Genomic DNA, 22,261 nt, shown 5'->3' with positions numbered 1-22,261 from the left:
TTCGCCGAGGGGGAGCCGTGGAACGTCCACACCCGAGGGTGTGATTTCCCAGTCGCCTTGAGGGCACCTTTGCGCAGCTTTGGCAGCGTGACTGTGACTGTCATCCGAACGGGATTCTGGTCTCGATTAGACATTGTTCTGACCATCACTGGAGCGGATCGACTTTGGCTTGATGCCAGAATAGAGACATTGGGAATGTTCTTGTTTCACTCACTTGGAGCACAGTGTGTTATATTGTACGAACCTGATGGTACCATCATAGGAAATATATATTGGTTGTACAATTGATTACTATTGTTGTTGTACTGTTATTCTTGTGTGATCTTAATACAATATTTGTTTGTTGGTAACAATTGGTGTGGTTTCACCATTGATCTTTGTCATACAGAATAACACATCTTTCTGCCGTGACTCCTCTCGGGGCTCGGAGGTACACCGTGACTCCTCTCGGGGCTCGGAGGTACACCGTGACCGGGGTTTGGGGAGGAGCACGTAACAAAAGGCGGAAATACACGATGAGAAGAAGCAACAATAGGAAGTCCTTTTGCTCCTCTGATATCAAAGCAGTTAAAGATATCTTCCTTTCAACCACCTTCCAAATGCCAAGGGCAAAGGTGGTGGTGGGTAGGGGATTGTGGAAATGAGAAAATATAAAATTGAGAAAAAGGAACAGAAGGAAGAATAACCAAGGAGGGTGAAAGTGCATTGAAGAAGATTTTTTCTTTAAGCCCAAGTATTGCAAAGACAATTTTACATCCTTTGAGAGGGTCTTTCATTCCACCGTCACTGATACGATTTGAGGCTGGTGTGCAGAGATGGAAGGAGGAGGGGGAGAGGGAGGAGGAGGAGGAAGAGGGGGTAGCTGTTGAGCGAGAGAAGGAGAATGTGCAGGGTGGAGCAAAGGTAGGGATTGAGGGGAATGGGACATAAGTTCTTGCATCAAGCCCATAATTTTGGGCCGGCCCCAAACAGAAAATTGGTTCCACATGCTCTTTAAAGGAGGCAAGAAAAAAGGGTGGGGTGTCTTTGCAATCAGATCAGCAGCACATTTCCTGTTGGCTTTAGGACACCCATGCATGGACGGCAAAACCAACGCCATTCTTAAAATAACAATTAAGCACATCGTGTTTGGCCGCCATAGAAACTAAGGATTTAAAATCATCCATTGATAAAGGTGCGCACGTGAGAAAATCCATTTTGGGAAAAGGGAAGCTTAAAGGAAAAATCTAAGTAAATCAGGAAGAGGAAAGATGTAGGAGAAAGCAGAGAGGGTGAACATGTTGTGCGAAGGAAAAGGAGCGCTGGGATGACGTTACGGAGAACAAGGTGCAGAAAAACGTTTTTTTTTTTTCTCTGACGATTCTCAATCCATCACTCTCTACTCTATCCTGAATTACCCCCCCCACCCTGCTTCCTTACCAACCGTCCCTGCCCCCTCTTCCGGCAAGCTTTCAGTGCCTCGGGATGAGAAGGAAAAAAAAAAAAAAATGCAGCGTGACCAAATCAACGAGCCAGAAGCCGACAAAAGAATAGTCTTTTTGACGACTGTGCCTGTGGAGAGCTCTTCTGCTTCCCATGGCACCTGAAAACGCTTCACACGGCAAAAGGATCCAAAACCGTTAACGGTGATGGAAGCAGTAAATGGTCATGTGCTCTTTACAAAAATGGCTTGGGCAACTCAAATGCGATAGAAAAGTTTCACCGGCCTTTCGAAACGCTCACCGGTCTCTGAAAATGCCGTTGTGCACTTATAATGTTGAAAATAACAATATTGTGAAAACACGTTCATGATGGAGGCGAGTCGCAGGACTGCAGGATTTGAGGCACACAACTACAACGCAATAAAAACAGACAACCTCACAAATGTTTGTCACAAAAACAATGAAACCTTTGACGTTGCATCCCGTTACTTTCCCATCCAAATGGGAATATTTTAACTGTGCACGTCGCACAAAAGATGCTGTGGTGAACACAAGCATGGCAGTTACAGCATCAGTTGAATTGTTTGTTTGTTTTTCCTTTAGGTGGCGTTTGGCTCTTCAGAAGAGTCAAGGCCAACGTTTTAGGACTTAAAGACTTTTGAAATACACCTGCTGCCTGCTGCCTTTCACATTACACAAATACACCATTCACATTACACAAAGACACGCACCTGCTGCCTTTTTTAGACCGCTCCGTCACCCTCAAACCACCGGTTCGCTGCCCACCCCCTGCGAAGATCCCCAAACCGGCTGCGTGCAGATAGCTTTCGGGGCAGCGGCGCCCACCTGTAGGGTCATTGTACAAGAGCACTTCGTCCTCCTTAACCGTTTGCAGGACGGACAGCATCTCCGCCAATCCATACGGGTTCAGGGTTAAGGCATCCTGAGAGAAAGCCGGCCGTGGACTCTGCAAGCCACTCCGCACCATCCTGAGGAAGGCCGGGTAAGCACTCTGTTCAAGGGCAACCTGTACCTCCGCCTGAGCTTGCTCAAACATTGCCGGGTCAGTCCTTTTACTGGCCACACAATCCCGCACGGCAGCCCGTGTGCCATTGCCCAACCAGCAGAGCACTGTACTCGAGCCATCCTTGATAAACTTGCGGTAAATTATTTTTGCAAGCTTCGGCCTTTTATCCTCGACAGTCTTTCGGAAGCCGCTACAAGCAAACCAGAAGTCCAAAAGATCTGCATTCTCCTTTTGTTCCAGAAAAACTCGAAAGAGTCGCGTCCCTTCCTGGTCTTCCAGAAGTGAAGGTAATGACTCATTCCAACGCTCAAACGGAGAAGTCGGGGAACAGCTCCCCTCGGGTTCGTATCCAAAGTGTGCATCGATTCTCCGAGACTGCACCGCCATCATCTTCATGGCAGCTGTCGTTGTATCTGTTGTTCTCCCACGATCGCTTTTCGTAACATGAGCCTTACTGAGCACGTCATTGGTGCAGCGCTCAGGCCACACACCGATATGACCCTCACGACCCGGAACTGGAGGTCGCTGAGCAACAGTGGCATCATCGCAAGGGTGAGACTCTTCCAACTGCTCAAGAGTCCGCAACTTATCAGAGATGCTCAGTGACATTGCTCCAAATCTTGGTTTTGTCACTTTCAAGGTTCAGGGACCCCAGATAGGGGCCACCACCAGATCGAGTCTCATTGGTATGCCATCCCACTGTTGGAGTGACAAAAATAAGGGGAGGGGGCAAAAGTCATGAATAAAATCATACTTGGAATACAAACAAAATATACGCAGCATAAACACTGGACCGATAACCCAGAGCTTGTGGCTTGTTTGTACACGTATTGCAAGAAGGACAAGGACAAGATGAGACAATGAAGAAATCAACATAATAAATGTAACGTGACCCTGAGAACCCATCATGACAAGCTACGGGCTCAGATGAGAACATCAAATAGGACATGCAAAGCTTCAGTAGTGGCCAACTAAATGGGAAAACACCGAGTGTTTACCAGATACTGCATTTTCTAATGGTGATTGCCATTAAAGATGATATCCACTGTAATATGGGGGATTCAATTCGAGCAAAGTCCTCTGGGAAGAAATCAAAGGGGACACCATCTTCCACTTTTGCATGTATTTTATAACATGGTATTATTTTAAGGACAGGCCCCCGATGACATACGACGCCCAGGGGCCGAAGGAGAAGTGTGGACCAAAAAGGGGGAGGAGGGGAGGCGGGATGGGATCGGGGACCATCGGGTGGAGAGGGAGATGCCTGGGACCGAAGGGTGGGGCGAGGCGGGATACCCGGGGAATGATATGTAGGGAGGGTGTGCCCGGGGACCGACAGGTGGGGAAAGGGATGCCAGGGGACCGAGGAGCAGGGAGGGGTAAAGCCTGCGGACCGACGGGTGAGGAGGGGGAAAGCCCACGGACCGAGGGGTGGGGGAAAGCCCACGGACCGAGGGGTGGAGAGGGGGAAACCCAAGGGACCGAGGGGTGGAGAGGGGGAAACCCAAGGGACCGAGGGGTGGAGAGGGGGAAACCCAAGGGACCGAGGGGTGGAGAGGGGGAAACCCAAGGGACCGAGGGGTGGAGAGGAGGAAACCCAAGGGACCGAGGGGTGGAGAGGGGGAAACCCAAGGGACCGAGGGGTGGAGAGGGGGAAACCCAAGGGACCGAGGGGTGGAGAGGGGGAAACCCAAGGGACTGAGGGGTGGAGAGGGGGAAACCCAAGGGACCGAGCAGTGGGGAGGGGGAAACCCAAGGGACCGAGGGGTGGAGAGGGGGAAACCCAAGGGACCGAGGGGTGGAGAGGGGGAAACCCAAGGGACCGAGGGGTGGAGAGGGGGAAACCCAAGGGACCGAGGGGTGGAGAGGGGGAAACCCAAGGGACCGAGGGGTGGAGAGGGGGAAACCCAAGGGACCGAGGGGTGGAGAGGGGGAAACCCAAGGGACCGAGGGGTGGAGAGGGGGAAACCCAAGGGACCGAGGGGTGGAGAGAGGGAAACCCAAGGGACCGAGGAGTGGGGAGGGGGATGCCAGGGGACCGAGGAGTGGGGAAAGGGATGCCAGGGGACCGAGGGGTGGGGAGGGGTAAAGCCCGCGGACCGAGGGGTGGGGAGGGGGAAAGCCCGTGGACCGAGGGGTGGGGAGGGGGAAAGCCCGTGGACCGAGGGGTGGGGAGGGGGAAAGCCCGTGGACCGAGGGGTGGGGAGGGGGAAAGCCCGTGGACCGAGGGGTGGGGAGGGAGATGCCAGGGGACCGAGGGGTGGGGAGGGGGATAGCTCGCGGACCGAGAGGTGGGGAGGGGGAAAGCTCGCGGACCGAGGAGTGGGGAGGTGGATGCCAGGGGACCGAGGGGTGGGGATGGGGAAAGCTCGCGGACCGAGGGGTGGGGAGGTGGATGCCAGGGGACCGAGGGGTGGGGAGGGGGAAAGCTCGCGGACCGAGGGGTGGGGAGGAGGATGCCAGGGGACCGAGGGGTGGGGATGGGGAAAGCTCGTGGACCGAGGGGTGGGGAGGTGGATGCCAGGGGACCGAGGGGTGGGGAGGGGGAAAGCTCGCGGACCGAGGGGTGGGGAGGAGGCTGCCAGGGGACCGAGGGGTGGGGATGGGGAAAGCTCACGGACCGAGGGGTGGGGAGGTGGATGCCAGGGGACCGAGGGGTGGGGAGGGGGAAAGCTCGTGGACCGAGGGGTGGGGAGGAGGATGCCATGGGACCGAGGGGTGGGGAGGGGTAAAGCCCGTGGACCGAGGGGTGGGGAGGAGGATGCCAGGGGACAGAGGGGTGGGGAGGAGGAAAGCCCGTGGACCAAGGGGTGGGGAGGGGGATGCCAGGGGACCGAGGAGTGGGGAAGGGGAAAGCTCGCAGACCGAGAGGTGGGGAGGGGGAAAGCTCACGGACAGAGGGGTGGGGAGGAGGATGCCAGGGGACCGAGGGGTGGGGGCGGGGAAAGCTCGAGGACCGTGGGGTGGGGAGAAGGATGCCAGGGGACCGAGGAGTGGGGAGGGGAAAAGCCCGTGGACAGACGGGTGGGGAGGAGGATGCCAGGGGACCCAGGGGTGGGGAGGGGAAAAGCCCGTGGACAGACGGGTGGGGAGGAGGATGCCAGGGGACCGAGGGGTGGGGACGGGGAAAGCTCGAGGACCGTGGGGTGGGGAGGAGGATGCCAGGGGACCGAGGGGTGGGGAGGGGAAAAGCCCGTGGACAGACGGGTGGGGAGGAGGATGCCCTGATCCCGACGGTGAGAGGGGGATGCTCGGGGACTGACGAGAGGACGGGGGTACCTAACCCACACGGGGGTACACGTTCCTAGGACGGGGGTACACGAGTAAGACCCACAGAGGGGAGGGCGCACCCAGGAATCAATGGGGGGGGGGTGCCAAGGGGGGCACTCTGGGAGCAACAAGGGGGCATGGGGGAGTGACAAGGGGGGCACACCCAGGGAATGACAAGGGGTGGAGAGGGACGAGGGGACAGACAGGAGGGGGACGCACCGGGACAGACAGGAGGGGGACGCACCGGGACAGACAGGAGGGGGACGCACCGGGACAGACAGGAGGGGGACGCACCGGGACAAACAGTCTCACCGATCTAGGAACGACAGCATTGCAGAAGATCTGGTGCTTGCACAAAGTCGGAGCAGCAGCGGTGGTGTCCTGGTGATATAGGTATCTCACAAGAGCCGGTAATAGAACAGTGAGCGAGGCGAGGAAGAAGAAAAGAGAAAGACCGATATGGAGGAGGAAGCAAGGCCGCCTCTCCTCCTCCCCAGCAATACCACATCAAAGGGGTCTTTCTCCCTCTCCCTCTCCGTCCCTGCAAAGCCCCGCTGGGCAAAGCTGGCCGATTGCCAGGCAGCACTGATGGTTCGAGATGGTGCTGAAGTTCAGGAGGATGGTGCTGTACCTTTCCAATTTTCCCTTCCGATACCTTCCATGACCGTTTGACTGCAGAGATCACCGAGTCCCATCCCTGTAAAAATAACACCGAAAGGAAACGCCTTCCATCAAAATGACTTCGGCACACAGACAGGCAGCCGAGGAACGGACGCTGCCGGCTCTTTTATCAAAGGCGAGGCCCGATGTTTCTGCCCCATCGACATCACCCCGCGCCGAGCAACCCCCAACCAATCAGGTCACAGCTTACTGTTCATTAAACGCAAATCGAGCCAATAGCAACAACCGACAGTAAAAGAAGGCGGTCTACAATGACAAGGATGGGCGGAGCCAAAATCGGTGATGTTTTTCGTGTCTGACTTTGGTTATCTTTAGGTTTATGTCATTATTTGCTTATCTCTTAGCTTATTTGCCTTCCGTTCTTTGATGTTCTTTATGAGATCTGCGTACATACCAGAACACTCGACGACGAACACCGACGTGAGAAAGTGTTATATAATAGCGCTTGGGTTTTTTCATTTCCAGTTGGAACTTGTGAGGTAAATTTGTGATTCCAGTTAAATTTCCAGGTAGAGTGAGGTCGCGCTCAGGCGATACCGGCGATCCCCCTATCGGGCAGATCGTTCGAAGCGACGTTTCTGAGGAGACTGCGGTTTGCGCGCGCTTTTTTTTCCTTTTCTTTCACAAACGGCGTCACGAGATTCCTTGAGGAGACGCGAAAACCTCGGGGAAGATTGACCTTCGGCATGCGGTGAGACGTCCGGAGGATGTAAAGAAAAGGGAGAAACCCGTCGATAAAGAGCGAGTACAAATGGCCGAAGGTGACATCGCAGCGCCGGTCGGCAAACATTCGGGCCCAATGGAGATGCAGGGAATGTAAATAGGCGCCATTCACTGGCCGTCTTTTCATGTGGCCCGCCAGGGGAGATTTCGGCGTCTGAAGTCTGCCGGCTTTGTGCTCCTCCTGCCATGTCCCGGCCTCACCCTCCCCTCTCCCCACCTTTCTTCCGAACCCTAAACCTAAACCTCCCCCACTCCCAACTGCGCTTCTCATCCTCTTCTTCTTCCTCCTCCCGATTGCCTTCATTTTTACCTTTCGCACCTTCAGTTCGGTATCGTATGTCATGGAAGTTTGTTGTCATTTCATGCGCAGTGGCTGCTGGTTGCATCGTTTTTCTTGCAAGCACGGCCGTGCCGCTGATGCAGTGCCCCTGTTACCTGGTACTCGTTTTGCTGACCCCAGAAGGAATACAGGTTGAGTCAACCCACCTGGTGTTATTTCAACAGCACGACAGGTACTCGAACTCAGGGAGCTACCTTTACCATGAAAACAACACCAAGCTTGCAAATGGAGGTTTCGACCCTTTAATCCTAGAAGCTCTCCGAATGACAGGTCCACAACCTCAGTTGTAGCCGAAGGTAATCCAAAAAGACAGAGAAAAAGATTAAGAAGAAAAGAACTGGTGGGAAACAGAAAAGGAGATGTAAAAGAGGAGAGAGTGAAAGAAAAGAGGAGAGCAAAAAAGAATATGAGAGAGATTGAACGTGAGCATGAATTACTGTGTGTAAATGATGTGTATATGAAAACATAATGGACAATTACATCTTTTTGGAACCTGCGTAATTTTTACAGCGTAGCCCATCGGGAAAAGCCATCGACAACAGTGTTTGTCCGTCTGTATGTATGTATGTCTGTCCCCTCAAACATATACGAATCAGAGCTGAGGCTCTGGTCACATGACAGGGTGATGTGATTACGTCTGATGTCATTACGGTGGTGCTGCGGCTGACTCTCCACACACCGCCATTTTGATTTATATGCCGTTTGTGTCGAACCTGCCATATATCACAATCGGCATGCTCTACCTTTACGTTTTTCATTCAGTGTGAAACACAAACAAAACGATTGTTAAAATGACCATCAAATATCGAAAGCATCGGCGTTACGTCTCTTCCAACAAAACGGTACGTACAAAACCCTTGTGGGGTATAATGTAGATTACAGTAGATCTTCGCTCAGTTGTGTAAGTAAAACGTACCTCACGGATGTCTGGATTCCTCCAAATTTCTTTGTTTAATGTTATAAACAGCATTAGCGACTGTTTGAAAAGCTAATCATACGTGTTTGTGGTTTATAATATTCTACAAGCCCGGCTACGCCCCTGTTAGACTTTCGGTCTTGTTTTATTTATATCGATTCTATATGTCACCTCTAATAAAGAGAAGAGGAGGAGAACAACAACAAATACCGTTATGAGCACACCAATATATCAATATCATTCTCTTTGCTATCCCATACACCCCCCCCCCCCTATTCTCTCTTTTTTGTCTTTTCTTTTTTGTCTTTTCTTTTTTGTCTTTTCTTTTTTGTCTTTTCTTTTTTGTCTTTTCTTTTTTGTCTTTTCTTTTCTTTCTCTCTCTCTTTCTCTTTCTCTTTCTCTTTCTCTTTCTCTTTCTCTTTCTCTTTCTCCCTCACCCTCTCTCTCTCTTTCTCCCTCACCCCTCTCTCTCTCTTTCTCCCTCACCCTCTCTCTCTCTTTCTCCCCCACCCTCTCTCTCTCTTTCTCCCTCACCCTCTCTCTCTCTCTCTCTCTCTTTCTCCCTCACCCCTCTCTCTCTCTTCCACTGCACTCCACAGAGTGCAAACCTCCGCCAGGCTGAACAGTTTACATTTTGTATTCCACTGATAGGCCGGATCTGTATCCGGACCTGAACCAGAATCTAATCGGCTTGTTCTTGTCACCTAACAAACCCATCCAGCTAGTTTTGTCATAATCGTTGAACAACTTTTTGAAATATCGTGTTATGTATCATTTTGGCCCCATCACTCAAGGCGAAGAATCACTTAAAAATTATCGTATCCGGATCTGGATCTTCTCCAAAATTTAATCGATTCGTCATTGTCACACACCCAACTTCTTCACCAAGTTTAGTCCAAATCCGTCCTCAACTTTTTGACATATCCTGCTATATATCCTTTTTGGCCCCATCTCTCAATGGTGAAGAATCATTTAAAAATTATAGTAGCCGGATCCGAATCTCCACCAAAATCTAATCATTTCGTCATTGTCACACACCCAACCTCTCCACCTAGTTACGTCCAAATCCGTACACAACTTTTTGAGATATCCTGTTCACAGACAGCCAAACGGGGGTGATGACATAACCTCCACTTACCACCTTAGGTGGTGAATGTAATGGATGCTATACTGTACTACTGTATGGCCTTCATTATTGAGTCAGGAATTGAACCCAGACCAGACATTCACAGGCAGGATGATGTGTGTGTGTGTGTGTGTGTGTGTGTGTGTGTGTGTGTGTGTGTGTGTGTGTGTGTGTGTGTGTGTGTGTGTGTGTGTGTGTGTTCATCAGATGGACGTTAAACTGAACGTGCCATCTGGTGGCATTAGTGTAGTTGGACGTTAAATATCCCACGGTGTCCTTTGCAAAGAATACGTGATCCGTCGTGGGCACCATGGCCAATTTCCCTCACTACTGCTGGGAGAGCGATGGAAAACCTCAGCTTGACCGCAGACCAGGAAACTGCTTCGGCAGAACCAACATTGTATATCACCAAGTATGATGCATCAGATTGGATATAACCAGATCCCATCTTTATCCCAGCTGCGGTTGCATAATGGTTAGCCGTTAGAGCATCCGTACTGAGTCTGTGAGGTCGGCGGTTCAAACCCCGGCTGAGTCATATGTACGAAAGACTTTTAAGATGGTTCGAGCTGCTTCCTTGCTTGATGTTTAGCATTTAAAAGGATAAGGCACAAACACACCTGGTGGCACCTTGTTTCGTGTGTCTCTGGAGTATGCTGATCAGGCGTGCTTTGCTGCTCCTTTTCAAGAACGCCATCCTTCCCTCACTTCAAATGGCACCACACCCTACTCTTCTCGTGAAAAAGCCGAATCCCTCAATTCTGTTTTCTTCCAAAACTTGTGTTCCAAACCCATCACTCTCTGTACCCATCCTAACCTGTCACACCCATCTGCTTCTGGACTCTATTAGCACCTGAGAAGGTGAAGAAGTTTTTGACAACCCCCGACTCTGATTCAGAAATTGTACCGGACGTCATCAGCTCATGTGTCCTCCTTCGTGTGAGGTCCTTCCTTGACACGCCTGAACTCTTATCCATCTACATGCCTTCATCCGCAGCTTGAGGAATACTGCTCTCCCGTCTGTGCTGGCACACCTGCATGTCACCTTGCTCAACGTGAAGCCATGGAAACCAATGCCTTCAAGATCATTAGAATCTCCTACGATTAAGCCGAGTCTCTCGGCCTTTCGCTTTGCCATCGCAGACATGTCGGTTGTCTGTGTGTCTTCTACCACGTCCTTTCTGACCATTCACCCTTTGTTCTTTCCATGCTTCCCCCCCCCCCCCCTAACTTTGCCCGGCTTTCCTGCTTGGCGACCGCGGTCCACCATCAACCCCCTTCTGAAGAAACTCTCAAAATCCTGAATCACTGTTCACCTCCACTCAATCGTTTGTTCTTTCCAACCGTGGAAAGAACTTCCACACTCTCTTCAATCTCTTTCCTCCCTCCAGATCTTTAAGACAGATGTTTCTTGCCATCTCAGATCATCCCCCTTTCAAAACGATGATCTTTTCTACCCCAAATAAACCACCTTCACCCCTTCCCCAAATTTGCAGTTTTTCCTTCTAGAAAGTTTGCTCCTGTATCCATCTTGCCCATCCCTGCATATTCCCCTACCCTTCATTCTTGCCCACATCCCTTGTTTGGCCATCTCCACCTATTTTGCCCCTCTTTCCGCTGTTGTTGTTTCCCCCCTTCTCTTTCTGCTGTTCCTTGCTTTCTGTTGCATTGTGATCCATTCTGTATTGTCGCTCTTCCACAAGCCTCGACTTTGCATACAAAAAAACAACGCTGGAAAGGCAATGGCAAACCACCCAGTATAACCCTTGCCAAAAACTGCATTGGCAGCAGCGATGCTCTCTAAAGAGTATGGTATATAAAAAATGATTGTGGTGAAGGGGAGAGTCATAAATTCTGCCCTATATGTTTTTTATTTATTTTTATAATTAAAGGATTGCAGCTGAGAAAACGGTGATTTGTGAATACATTTTCCATTCCAATAATTTTAAGTCCTCAAATTTGAATATGAATTGCAGAACCATTGATATGTACATATGAGTTTTTGCTAATTAACAGCACCGTTAAGAACCCATCAAGCTACCTTTATACACTGTAGGTTAAACATGCTGCTCAGTAAAACAATCAAACCTTAACGCCCCCTTAGGACTGAGATTGCATATTGCCGAATGATAGGTAGTCAGACTTACATCTGGCCGGTCCATATCTGGGATTTCTTCCAAAGTTTGGCAACTTGCAACAGTGCAGGATTCTTGGGTCATAAGGAATGCAACCTCTGCCTGTAAGACAAAAAGACTTGTTTACGACCTCCACAAACATAAAAGTATGCCATAAAACCTGAAGAGTCAAAGGTAGTTTGACTATGAGATAATACACCATTACCATTTCTCCCTTCATCAACAAAAACATCTTAATATATCAATTTAGTTTTATCTACTCTCTCTACTTTTCCTTTACCTTTTGACGAGCACTTGAATACAATTGTGTGTGTTTGTGTGTGTCTGTGTCTGTGTCGTTGGTTGCTATCTCCATATTCAGGTTTCAGAAGGTAGAATTGAGTCCTCCGAGGGCTCAAAGTGTCCACCTCTGTTTTGGTAATAGATCATGATTCATGGACCAAGTTGTGAAGTTTTGTTGTTCTCAAAGTTTTGTTCCGAGGGTTCTTTTCACAATCTTCACTGGGCCTCTATTTTCTTCCAACTATAGTTGGTTTGTAGTAATATTTCCAGGGATGGTCTTCAAGATCTCCATAAGGTTCTTCTTCATCATACCTGTTGCTCCAATTATCATTGGTACAATTTTTGTGTTCTTCAGCTTGTGGGATCTTTTGACTTAATTTTTGAGGTCCTGGTATTTGGTTATTTTCTTGATTTCTGCATTGTTTAGGCCAAAATCACTGGGTACTAAAACTTCAATTAGAAATGCTGTCTTTTCTATGCTCACGCTCGATGGGATCATTAGGTTGTATGTGAGCGTTACTTCCTTCTTTTTGTTTGTTTCCATGAATTTTCTGGAACTGGGATATTGAATTTTTTGCAGATCTGCCAGTGGATTACTCTACATACCTTGTGTCTTTGGGTGTACAGCCGTTCTGACATGAGTTTTTTTACATCCCAGTTGGAGGTGGCTCGTACTTTCTGTTTGTACCTTGCAGAACCGAAACTTCTCTAATTGACTAAGTCCCACCATTTTCTTAAAGCCATTCGTATAGTACCCTTGGTGCTTGGCATTTAGAATGATTCGTTTTCCATCCCGATTGCGCTGACCTCTTATTAGCCATTCCAATGAGCCTTCTTTATGTATGCCGTCTGTCCAACTTTTTATATGTATATATATATATACAGTCATGGCCAAAAAATATTGGCACCCCTGCACTTTCTTCAAATGATGCACCATTTCTTCCAGAAAAATGTTGAAATTAAAAAATATTTTGGTATCCACATATGTATTTATTTGGTTTGCAGTGGAACAAAACAGAAAAAGCTGAAAAGATTACTAAATCTTAGCTCATTCCACACATAAATCCTAAAATGGCCCAGACAATATTATTGGCACCTTTTAGAAGTTGTTAAAAATATAGATTTCAAGCAATGATCCATCCTCCTTTACATTGGAATTGAACTCACCTATAGTGAGTTGCAGGTGCCTGCAATATAAAAAATCAATCATTCAACCAGTTTGAATGGAGAGAAGGAGTCATTCTGCTGTTTTGTGTCACTGTGTGTATCACAATGAGCATGGAGAAAAGTAAGAAAACCAGAGAATTGTCTGAGGAGGTCAGACACAAGATTGTAGCCATGCATGGACAATCTAAAGGCTACAAGTCTATTTCCAGAGACCTTGATGTTTCTGTGTCCACTGTGTGCAATGTTATCAGGAAGTTTAAGGTCCATGGCACTGTAGCCAACCTCCCTGGATGTGGCTGCAAGAGAAAACCTGATCGAAGATGGCTGTGAAGGATTTTAGAATGGTTGAGAAAGCACCTCGAAGATTCAGGCTGACCTTCAGACACAATGTACGACAGTTTCAACTCGCATTATCCATCACCAACTTGATGAAAGGTGTTCTATGGTAGCAGACCCAGGAGGACCCCACTGCTGAGAAAGCCCGACGAGTTTTCCAAAACACCTGAGCAAGCCAAAATCCTTCTGGGAGAATGTCCTGTGGACAGATGAGACCAAAATATAGCTTTTTAGTAAAGCACATCATCTCTATGTTTACAGGAAACAAAATGAAGCATTCAAAGAAAAGAACACCTTACGTACAGTCAAACATGGAGGAACTTCAGTGATGTTTTGGGGTTGCTGTGCTGCCTCTGGCACTGGGTGCCTTGAATGTGTGCATGGCATCATGAGATCAGGAGATTACCAATACATTTTGGAGCACAATGTTGAACCCAGTGTGAGAAAGCTGGGTGTCTGTCGAAGGTCATGGGTCTTGCAGCAGGACAATGACCCCAACCGCATTTCAAAAAGCACCCAGGAATGGTTGAAGACAAAATGCTGGACTGTTCTGAAGTGGCCAGCAATGAGTCCAGATCTAAATCCCATTGAACACCTGTGGGGAGATCTGAAAACAGCAGTTTGGAGAAGGCACCCTTCAAATCTGGGAGAACTGGAGCAGTTTGCACAAGAAGAGTTGGCCAAACTACCTGTAGAGGTGTAGGAAGCTTATTCATGGGTGTAGGAAGTGCTTGACTGCAGTTATTTTGTCCAAAGGCTGTGCTACCAAATATTAAATATGGGGTGTAAATAATTTTGTCAATGCCATTTCTTTTTATTTTCTGATTTAAAAGGACTAGGGCATGCCCGTACTATATATATATCTAAAATTATATCCCCCCCCTCTATTTACATGAAATGGTTTGGTTCATTCGCAAAGCCAAAGCGAACGGCTTGCGAGTACGGTGACAATCCCCCCCCTCTATTTACATGAAATGGTTTGGTCCAAAGCGAACGGCTTGCGAGTACGGTGACAATCCCCCCCCTCTATTTACATGAAATGGTTTGGTCCAAAGCGAACGGTTTGCGAGTACGGTGACAATCCCCCCCCTCTATTTACATGAAATGGTTTGGTCCAAAGCGAACGGCTTGCGGAGTTTGGTAAAGAAATCGCCATAGCGTGCACAAACGCGCAGGAAAGCGAAAGAATCGCAAATTAGTTTTAATTAGTTTTAAAACATAGTTTAACGCCAACATAGCGGCAACATAGTTTGCCAACGTGAAATAAATGAATACGCTCTCAAATGTGCCGTCCGAGGCAGAGTCTGTTCGGCACGTTCGGCACACGTGATAGCTCGCTGCTCTCTGATTGGTTGAATCGTTTTTTGGACATAGCTCGGTAACTACTTCTCCGATTAATATGAAACCTTGAAAAGGCACATCCTCAGGTCCCCAGCAATATACCTGGCAAGGTTAAAGTATATCGGACCCGTGGTTGTCGAGAAACAGCGGTCACAGACACACAGACATACACACAGACAAACACACACACAGAGATTACTGGAATTATAGATAGATATATTAAGTTCTGAATCAAAAACAAAGGTTCTGTAATATTAACAGTGAAATAAAGAATTGTGGATACCAAATACTTTTGTCAATTTCAACTTATTTTTATAGAAAATTGTGAGTTATTTGAAAAAAGTGCAAGGGTGGCAATATTTTTCTCCATGACTGTATTTGCATCTGTCTTTGGAAAAAATTTGCAAAGTGGGTTAGGGCTACCTTTTCTGACTGGCTGTGTTCAGGTTTGCGTACAAATTGGATTCCGTAGTCTGTTTAACTTTTAATGTGCTCAGTCAATCCTACTGTATTCTGTGCACTTGGTTGAGCTACATTAGGCCGCTACATCTTTCTCGTCTTGGCAGGTACAGTGCCCTCAGAAGGTATTCACACCGCTTGGCTTTTTTCGCATTTTGTTCTGTTACAGCCTGTATTAGCAAAGGATTACATTGAGATTTTTTTTGTCATTGATCAATACATAATACCCCATAATGTCAAAGTGCAATTTCTTTTTACCAAATTAAATTAAAAATTAAAGTCTGAAACGTCTCTCCACTGCACCTCCTTCCTCCTCTCTCTCTCTCTCTCTCTCTCTCGCTCTCGCTCTCGCTCTCGCTCTCTCTCGCTCTCGCTCTCGCTCTCGCTCTCTCTCGCTCTCTCTCGCTCTCACTCTCACTCTCACTCTCTCTCTCTCACTCTCACAACAAGTCAATAAGTATCCAACTCCTTTGCTATGACGCTCCAAATTCAGCTCGGGTGCATCCAATTTTCTTTGATCATCCTTGAGATGTCTTTACAACTTGATTGGAGTCCACCTGTGGCCACTGAAATTGATTGGACATGATTTGCAAAGAAACACACCTTTCGATATAAGGTCCCGCAGTTGACAGTGCATGTCAGAGCAGAAACACTACGATGAAGTCCAAAGAACTGTCCGTAGAACTCCAAGATAGAATTGTGAGGAGGCGTAGATCTCGAGAAGGGTATTAAACAATTTATAGAGTGTTGAAAGTTCCCAAGAGCACAGTGAGCTCCATCATTAGGAAAGGGACAGAATATGGAACTTTCCAAACTTTCTACAGCTAGCCGTCTGATCAAATTGAGTAGCCGGGCATGAAGGACCTTGGTCAGGGAGGTGACAAATAACCCAATGACCACTCTGAGAGAACTACAGAGTTCGTTGGCTGAGAACCTGCCAGATGGACAACATTATCTGCACCCCTTCACAAATCTATGCTTTGTGGAAGAGTGGCCAGAAGGAAGCCACTGCTGAGAAAATGTATATGACAGCATGCCTCTAGTTTGCAAAAAGGCACATTAAAGACTGAGAGCATGGGGCAAAATATTATTTGGTTTTATGAGATGAAAATTGAACTATTTGGCCTGAATGCAAAGCGCAACATCTGGCAGAATCCAAGCACAGCTCATCACCATCCCTACCGTGCATCCTTGCATCATGGTGGTAGCAGCATAATCCTATGGGGATGCTTTTCAATGGCAGGGACTGGAAGACTGGTAAGGATAGAGGCAACAATGAATGGAACCATATAAAGGAAATCCTTCAGGAGAACCTGCTTCTGAGTGCAAAAGACCTTAGACTGTTGCGAAGATTTATGTTCCAACAGGGCAATGACTCCAAGCATACAGCCAAAGCGACACTGGAATGGCTTCCGAACAAGAACGTGAAAGTCCTTGAGTGGCCCAGCGAAAGCCCAGACTTGAAGCCTATGGAGAATCTGTGGAAAGACTTGAAGATTGCTGTTCACTGACGCTCCTCATGCATCTTGACAGAGCTTGAGCAAATCTGCAAGAAAGAATGGGAGAAACTCCCCAAATCCAGATGTGCAAAGCTGATACAGACATTAACAATAAGACACTAAACTGTAATCGCTGCCAAAGGCGCTTCTACGAAGTATTGACTCAGGGGGTTGAATATTTATGTAAATTAGATATTTCTGTATTTCATTTTCAATTATTTTGTAAAAGATTCTAAAAAAAATTCCACTTTGACATGATGGGGTATTTTATGGTGATCATTGACAAAAAAATCTCAATTTAAAGCATTTTTAATTCAGGCTGTAACACAAGAAAATTTGAAAAAGTGAAGGTGTGTGAACTATGAATACTTTCTGAAGGCACTGTACATTCTTGGGATGCATTGATTTTTGTAGAACACATTGTGGATGGTGAGGAGTTTCCTTGTTTTGATATCTAATTTATTGATTTGCGTTTGTGGCCAGTTTATTACTCCACAACTGTGTTGGAAAACTGGAACTGCAAGTTGGTTTATGGCTTTGATTTTGTTGCTTGGGGAGAGGTATGTTTTCAGGAGCAGACTCATTCTCTGCACAGGTATTCTTTGGTAATTGTTTTGCGCATTTGTTTGTGACATATTTGGTAGCCCTATTCTACTCATGTAAGTTGCTTCATTTTCTATCTCCTGTATTGGTGTATCTCGGTCAATTTTTATCTTGTCCGTTTTTGTTGGTTTACCTTGTATACATCTGCCGGAAGCCTCTCCTCAGTGAAAGACACATGAAAGCCCGCTTGGAGTTTGCAAAAAAGCACCTAAAGGACTCTCAGACTGTAAGAAACAAGATTTTGTGTTCTGATGAAACCAAGATTGAACTGTTTGGCTTCCGTCTGGCCACTCTGCCATAAAGCCCAGATTGGTGGAGTGTTGCAGTGATGGTTGTCCTTCTGGAAGTTTCTCCCATCTCCACACAGGATCTCTAGAGCTCAGCTAGAGTGACCTTCGGGTTCTTGGTCACCTCTCTTACCAAGGCCCTTCTCCCCCGATTGCTCAGTTTGGCCGGGCGGCCAGCTCTAGGAAGAGTCCTGGTTGTTCCAAACTTCTTCCATTTAAGAATTATGGAAGCCACTGTGCTCTTGGGAACCTTCAATGCAGCAGAGATTTTTTTTGTAGGTTCCCCAGATCTGTGCCTCGACACAATCCTGTCTCTGAGCTCTGCAGGCAGTTCCTTCGACCTCATGGCTTGGTTTTTGCTCTGATATGCATTGTCAGCTGTGAGACCTTATATAGACAGGTGTGTGCCTTTCCAAATCATGTTCAATCAATTGAATTTAGCACAGGTGGACTCCAATCAAGGTGTGGAAACATCTCAAAGATGATCAAGAGAAATGGGAGGCACCTGAGCTAAATTTCAATTGTCATAGCAAAGGGTCTGAATACTTATGTCAATGTGATATTTCAGTTTTTTATTTTTAATAAATTTGCAAAACTTTCTAAAATCCTGTTTTATATTTGTCATTATGGGGTATTGAGTGTAGATTGATGAGGGAAAAAATGAATTTAAACGATTTCAGCATAAGGCTGCAACATAATAAAATGTGAAAAAAGTGAAGGGGTCTGAATACTTTCTGAATGCACTGTATCTAGGCCAAATGCCATTTGCATGTTGGCGGGGGAGTTTCACTAATTTCAGTTGTTCTGCCAATTTTTCGTCATGGCCAACCTACATACATGCTCTGTACTTTATGCACTCCTACACCGCAGGCCGAAATATGTTTTTTATAATGGTGGTTGTACTCTGGATGGGCATGGAAACGTTCTACTATATGCTGGGATTCCCACCTCCAACTTAAAGTTACCCCCTTGCTATCATAGGGAGTGCGTGTTTTTAATTGCTAAAAATTAGTGCAATTTTGGATCAGGTGGATAGATCGTTCGTTCATGGGATATTTCATTGCTTCTCCTTCACCTGGCTTCCATTGGGAGTCAGTACCTGTATCACCGTTAATCGTGCTTTTTCAGGTTGAACATTAATTTGCAGAGTGAACTTTTATTTATTAGGACTTTTAAGCTGGTTGTTTCAATTCTGCTTGCAGATGATGATGATTCATAGTGTCTTCTTAGGAGTAGACTTTGGGTCAGTACCATGGCTATGCATTACAATGTCCTTACCTGTAGGTCTGTTGTACTCTGAGGTTCACTGCTTGTTTTATTGGAGCCATCACTCAATAAATCCACGAGGTTTCATTTGAGGAACAATCAAATGTCAATCATTTGAGGAAATATCTGGCTGAATGTAATAATCATAAATTTAATAATGTCACTGCTGGTAAAGCAGTTTTTCATTCAGTTCTTATAGTCTTTCTTGCAAATCCAAAAATGATGAAAAATTGATTTCATTCGGTCTGTCTTGGTGTATTAAAAATAAATCTTATGATGACTTGTCTGACCTTTGCATCCCATACCTTCTCTGCACTTTCTCCCTCTTGTCCCAATCTTATGCAGATGGAGTAGGATGACTCCGGTGCAGTCCACTCACGTGGTGCGATTGGCTCGTGGCTTGTGGAGCTTCTTTTATTTTTCACGAGAAGCACCAATATCCGGCTGCGTCGGTGCTTTGGCTTCTTCAGATGTGGCCACACATGCCGGGGATTAGATTTGGCTATGCACTCGCTTGCTTGAGACTGGCCTGTCCTATAGGCCTACTGCAGACAAATCCAGATTCTACACATGTGTAATGTTCCACACACATGTTGATGCCCAAGTTCTGCTTGGTTTTTCACTTGCCTTCGGTCATACCTTTCAAAACCTAGGCGATCGAATCTGGCACCATGTCCCTTCGTTGGCTGTTACGGATCGTAAAGGAAAAGTAGAAGGAAAATTCTGGGCTTTGACTGATGGATTAACATTTCCCTTTGCAGGCTACTATGCAGATTTTTTTCCCCTCTGTGTAACTGGAGTATTCTCTCGTTGCAAAAAAAGAATGGCTTTTCTAATCTGCACCCCGAGAGGCGACCAGATGATCCCGGGGAGTTGAAGAGTGTTTGCGTTTGCTGCCAACCTGTTATGGTCATTCTGGAGAGCAGTAGGGTGCCAGCTTTTGGCACCCTTGGAATGCAGGCCCTGAAACTCGAGATAAAGGGGCATTATGAGCATGGTAACGCCACGGCCTTTTGAGATGTACAGTACAAATGAATACATTGATATATGTGAGAGCTTCAGTCAGAGCATGAATAATTGAACATCAGATTCACAATACATTTCCACAGTGAGAGCAAATTGTGTCTGATAAAAGTTTATAATCATTGCTAAACTCTAAAAAAAAAAAAAAACTCTTCCTGATTTATTTTGACCAATTGCATCATAGGGATGAAAAATGTTTTCAAATATATGTTTTCATTTAGGCCTAATAATCAATTCTGAATTTAATTATTGTGAGTTGACAAGTTTGACAGATCACTGGCAAGATTTCATTTTTGTCCAAACGTATCTTGCGTCTCGTATTTCTTAATGTTTGTGATGCTCTCCATATGGCAGTGTTGAGACATGCACCGTCATGCTGCTTACAGCCCCAAAGGTATAAATGAACACTGAGTTTTGTAAGTTTCACGTGTTTCTAAGATGTTTGTATATTTGTCAAGTAGGAACAAAAAAAAACTCGTATAAATCTATGAGTGCAGAAATGTTTTATGCAAATGTGGCCTCCATATGACTTATGACGGTAGAAGTACTATCAGCAGAGAGGTACTTCAAAAACTCCTTCCAGAAGAGATCATTGCATTTAATGACTTCACGTATTTACCAGTTTACCCTTTGTCCATTGTCTTACAGTATATATCAAGTTATTTAGTTCCGTCAAGTAGTGTCCGACTTCTGGTGAGATTCGTGATCTAACTATACAATACACTCCCTGCCCAATATTGTAAACTAGCAAATACCACACGTCGCTTCGCTGACGGGAATACTCAGAGAAGGGGGCAGAGAGAAAGAGGGGGGGAGGAAGAGAGAGAGGTGGGATAGAAAGAGAGATGGGTGGGGGGGAGAGAGAGAGGAGAGTGAAGAGGGGGTGGGGGGGGAGTGAGTAAGGGGTGGAAAGTGATGTCCCACCATACGTCGCTATACACTCCAGGAGGGAGTGCTTGCGAGGAGGGGTGTGGGAGCGAGAGAAAGAGGGAGAAGGAGGGGGGGGGGGAGGAAGAGAGAGAGGTGGGACAGAAAGAGAGATGGGTGGGGGAGAGAGAGAGGAGAGTGAAGAGGGGGAGAGGGGGGGAGTGAGTAGGGGGTGGAAAGTGATGTCCCACCATACGTCACTATACACTCCAGGAGGGAGTGCTTGCGAGGAGGGGTGTGGGAGCGAGAGAAAGAGGGGGGGGGGGGGAGGAAGAGAGAGGTGGGACAGAAAGAGATGGGTGGGGGAGAGAGAGAGAGAGAGGAGAGTGAAGAGGGGGATGGGGCGGAGTGACTAAGGGGTGGAAAGTGATGTCCCACCATACGTCGCTATACACTCCAGGAGGGAGTGCTTGCGAGGAGGGGTGTGGGAGCGAGAGAAAGAGGGAGATAGGAGGAGAGCAAAGAAGAGGGGAGAGCGACACCTTAAAAATGGATTGGAAAATTTTCAGAGTTAATGAATTATAATATTAGATTAATGAACAGGATTAAATAATTAAATTGATATATGAGGGAAAATTACATGCCCAGACCAGGAATCGAACCCAGGTCCTATGGAAAACCATACCAGTGCTCTGCCATCTGAGCTATCTGGGCGACCCTGCTTTTCCAGAGGACCTGGGTTCGATTCCTGGTCTGGGCATGTAATTGTCCCACATATATCAATTTAATTATATTATTACTATTTTTTACAATTCTGTCTTGAACTCGTCGTTCACGTGTCCAGTTGCTTTACTCATTCTAATCCTCCCATTATGTTAATCATGCTTTTAATTCGATGTTTATTTTAATTTATTTTACCTTCCTAACTCCAGAGATACAAGCCTGGTGTTGGCTTAAGTTGGCTTAACGGTTAAGTTGGCTGGTTTGAGGTCTTGAGTTTGAGACCCTGTCATGCCATTGAATTAACACCAGGTGGGTCAGCAAAATGAGTACCAGATGACTGGTTATAGAGAGGCATTGCATCAGCGGCAGCCACACCCCCAGAAAATGATGAATCACAGCCATGCTAGCTTAAAGCAAATATGTAAATACGCAAAAATGTAATTCCACAGACTAAGGAATTATAAGGATAATTGACTTCTTTCAATTTTCAGACTTCACTCCAGATTTCGACACTTAATTAGTCAATATGCTCCGATCCTCAAATCCTAAGACAGACTTTGATTAAATACTTTAATTATCCCGTGAGAGTACATTGTGGTTCCAAAGCAAGGCTTTTTTGAGCAGCCCAAAACAAAATGGTGGCTTAAGACCCCTGCGAGGGGAAAGTGGGCTGACCAAGGGTAAGCCTGTTTTTGCTTTTTATTTTTTCCCGGAAGTCTACCGCCGTTGAGACAGAATCTTTTACACCACCTTATTTAATACGTCACAT

General features: G+C 46.7%; 1 protein-coding gene and 1 long non-coding RNA gene across 3 annotated transcripts in view; one reads left to right on the top strand and one right to left on the bottom strand.

The window, feature by feature from the left end:
- LOC137433844 (axin-1) overlaps window positions 1-6,537 on the bottom strand; it is a 70,181-nt gene extending 63,644 nt beyond the window's left edge. Inside the window, exons 1-2 of the mRNA XM_068126235.2 lie at window positions 6,031-6,537; window positions 2,153-3,147 (exon numbers count right to left, since the gene is read on the bottom strand). Of these exons, the coding sequence (XP_067982336.1) occupies window positions 2,153-3,057 (905 nt within the window). The 5' untranslated portion in view covers window positions 3,058-3,147; window positions 6,031-6,537. The remainder of the gene's footprint in view (window positions 1-2,152; window positions 3,148-6,030) is intronic.
- A 115-nt stretch (window positions 6,538-6,652) lies between these two features.
- On the top strand, window positions 6,653-20,322 carry LOC137433571 (uncharacterized). 2 transcript variants are annotated; one of them, XR_013624871.1, is made up of 2 exons: window positions 6,653-6,678; window positions 19,225-20,322. It is a non-coding gene; the product is annotated as an uncharacterized LOC137433571 (long non-coding RNA). The 2 variants fall into 2 exon arrangements; XR_010985658.2 differs by lacking the exon at window positions 6,653-6,678 and adding an exon at window positions 6,976-7,090.
- The last annotated feature ends 1,939 nt before the right edge of the window (window positions 20,323-22,261 follow it).

This window comes from Myxine glutinosa, chromosome 10 (assembly GCF_964187855.1).
Source record: "Myxine glutinosa chromosome 10, kmMyxGlut1.1, whole genome shotgun sequence".
Taxonomy (NCBI): domain Eukaryota; kingdom Metazoa; phylum Chordata; class Myxini; order Myxiniformes; family Myxinidae; genus Myxine; species Myxine glutinosa.
Note: the sequence above shows the minus strand (reverse complement) of the source record. Positions and strands in the feature narration are given on the sequence as shown.